Consider the following 1,854-nt stretch of genomic DNA (forward strand, 5'->3'; position numbering starts at 1 on the left):
TTTTTTTTTTTTTTTTTTCCTTGTGGCAGCACACTGTGTAATGGTACTCTGCTTCCGTATGTCCACCTCTCCAGGTTCTGTGTGCTTCTCAGGAGCAGCAGTTTGGTCTCGTGAATATTTGTCGGGTTCTAGGAAATGTGTAATTTTGCCAGGTCTGGAAGCATTTCAGTTGAGAGACATTTTAAATTTGTGTGATGTATTCGTGATGAATCCTTAGACACATGAAGGCATTGGGGAGGCTTGACCACCTTTGTACTGTCACATGATGCCTCATCTAAGTTTCCTGTCCCACCAGGTTGGTTTTAAGAACATGCAGAATGTGGAGCATGTCCCACTGTCCTTGGACAGAGCCATGCGGCTTGTGAAAGATGTCTTCATTTCAGCGGCTGAGAGGGACGTGTACACTGGGGACGCGCTCAGAATCTGCATCGTGACCAAGGAGGGCATCAGGGAGGAGACTGTTCCCCTGAGGAAGGATTGATTTGTGTGCTGTTATCGTTAATCACTTCAGAACTGGTTCATTTTGTATTTTGGAACTATTGAACTGATTTGTTTTATTAAAAAGTAAAACCTAAAGTAATTATTCTAAGCAGGACATATCTAGAAAGTGTAGTTTCTTTTTCCTTTCCTTTTCTTCATTCTTATATTTTTCTGTCTTCCAGAGCTAATTTTGTGTTTTAATTTTTTTTTAATTAAAAAAAAATTTTTTTAAGTAAGCTCCATGTCAAGAATGGGGCTTAAGCTCATGACCCCAAGATCAAGAGTTGTACGTTCCACCACCTGAGCCAGACAGGTGCCCTTATTTTTGTTTTTTGAAGATGAAAAAGTAAACAGGTCACGTCACTGTTTCCTTATATTTATGAGCAAGAAATTAATCTGGAAAAGATGACTGTTTTGATCAGCCTATCATTGCATGATGGCCAGCCTATCTTATGAAGAGGGTTTTTGGAGTTTATTTAGTCCACCCAGTTTGCCTTAAAGGGTGGATTACCTTTAAACCACTGCTTTTCTCAGTTTTATTAATGAATGTGAAGGGGAATGAAAGACCTTAAGATTTCTCATCCCTGGGGTTGTTAAGGTTCTGAAATGATGGGAGGAAAACCTGCAGATCAGCCAGCCTAGAATAAAATTACGAAATAGCCCCTTAAATGAGTTTTAGCCAGTACTCGGGAAGAATTTTTATAAATGCTTGAAGAATGTTAAATCCGAGGGGCGCCTGGGGGGCCCAGTAGAGCCAGTTGAGCGTCTGACTTTTGGTTTCGGCTCAGGTTGTGATCTCCCAGCTCCTGGGCTCGAGCCCCACATCGGGCTCTGTGCTGACAGTACAGAGCCTGCTCGCGATCCTCTCCCTCTGTTTCTCTGCCCCTGCCCCGCTCGTGCTGTCTCTCAAAATAAACATTTAAAAAATACATTAAATCTGATCTGAGACCCAAATCTTGATAGAGCTAATATAAAATCATTTGATCTCCATCACATATAATGCTAGAGCAGTTTCCTTGGTGCTGAACAAGTCATGATACAGGGTAACTTAGGGGGTGTGATTGGTTTTGTGGCATGTTAACAACAGGATTTCCCTGTTGGCCTCCTGTTAACTGATCAAAAACTCCAACAAGATACAGATTTTAAAATTTGCTGGGAAGTCCATTGATGTGTCCCCTGCAAGCAGAAGGCCCAGGAGTCGCAGTGGTAGAAGGCCCTGCCTCCAAGCACTGGGGAAGACTGCTGTTCAGCTCAACGTTTGGGCAAGAAGCAGACTCTTTCCTACTGTTTCCGTTTATGGCCTCAACAGATTGGAGGACGTCCACACTGGGAAGGGCAGCCTGCTATATTCGGTGCACCTGTGCAGCTGTTCAA

At 43.0% G+C, this 1,854-nt stretch overlaps 1 protein-coding gene across 1 annotated transcript in view; it reads left to right on the top strand.

Annotated features, from left to right (window-relative positions):
* The window catches only part of PSMB1 (proteasome 20S subunit beta 1), a 19,129-nt gene extending 18,534 nt beyond the window's left edge, over window positions 1-595 (top strand). Inside the window, exon 6 of the mRNA XM_039224218.1 lies at window positions 296-595. Within this exon, the coding sequence (XP_039080149.1) occupies window positions 296-481 (186 nt within the window). The 3' untranslated portion in view covers window positions 482-595. The remainder of the gene's footprint in view (window positions 1-295) is intronic.
* Window positions 596-1,854: the final 1,259 nt, after the last annotated feature.

The sequence above is a fragment of the Hyaena hyaena genome, unplaced genomic scaffold (assembly GCF_003009895.1).
Source record: "Hyaena hyaena isolate Hyena2069 unplaced genomic scaffold, ASM300989v1 scaffold_1557, whole genome shotgun sequence".
In the NCBI taxonomy this organism is placed as follows: Eukaryota; Metazoa; Chordata; class Mammalia; order Carnivora; family Hyaenidae; genus Hyaena; species Hyaena hyaena.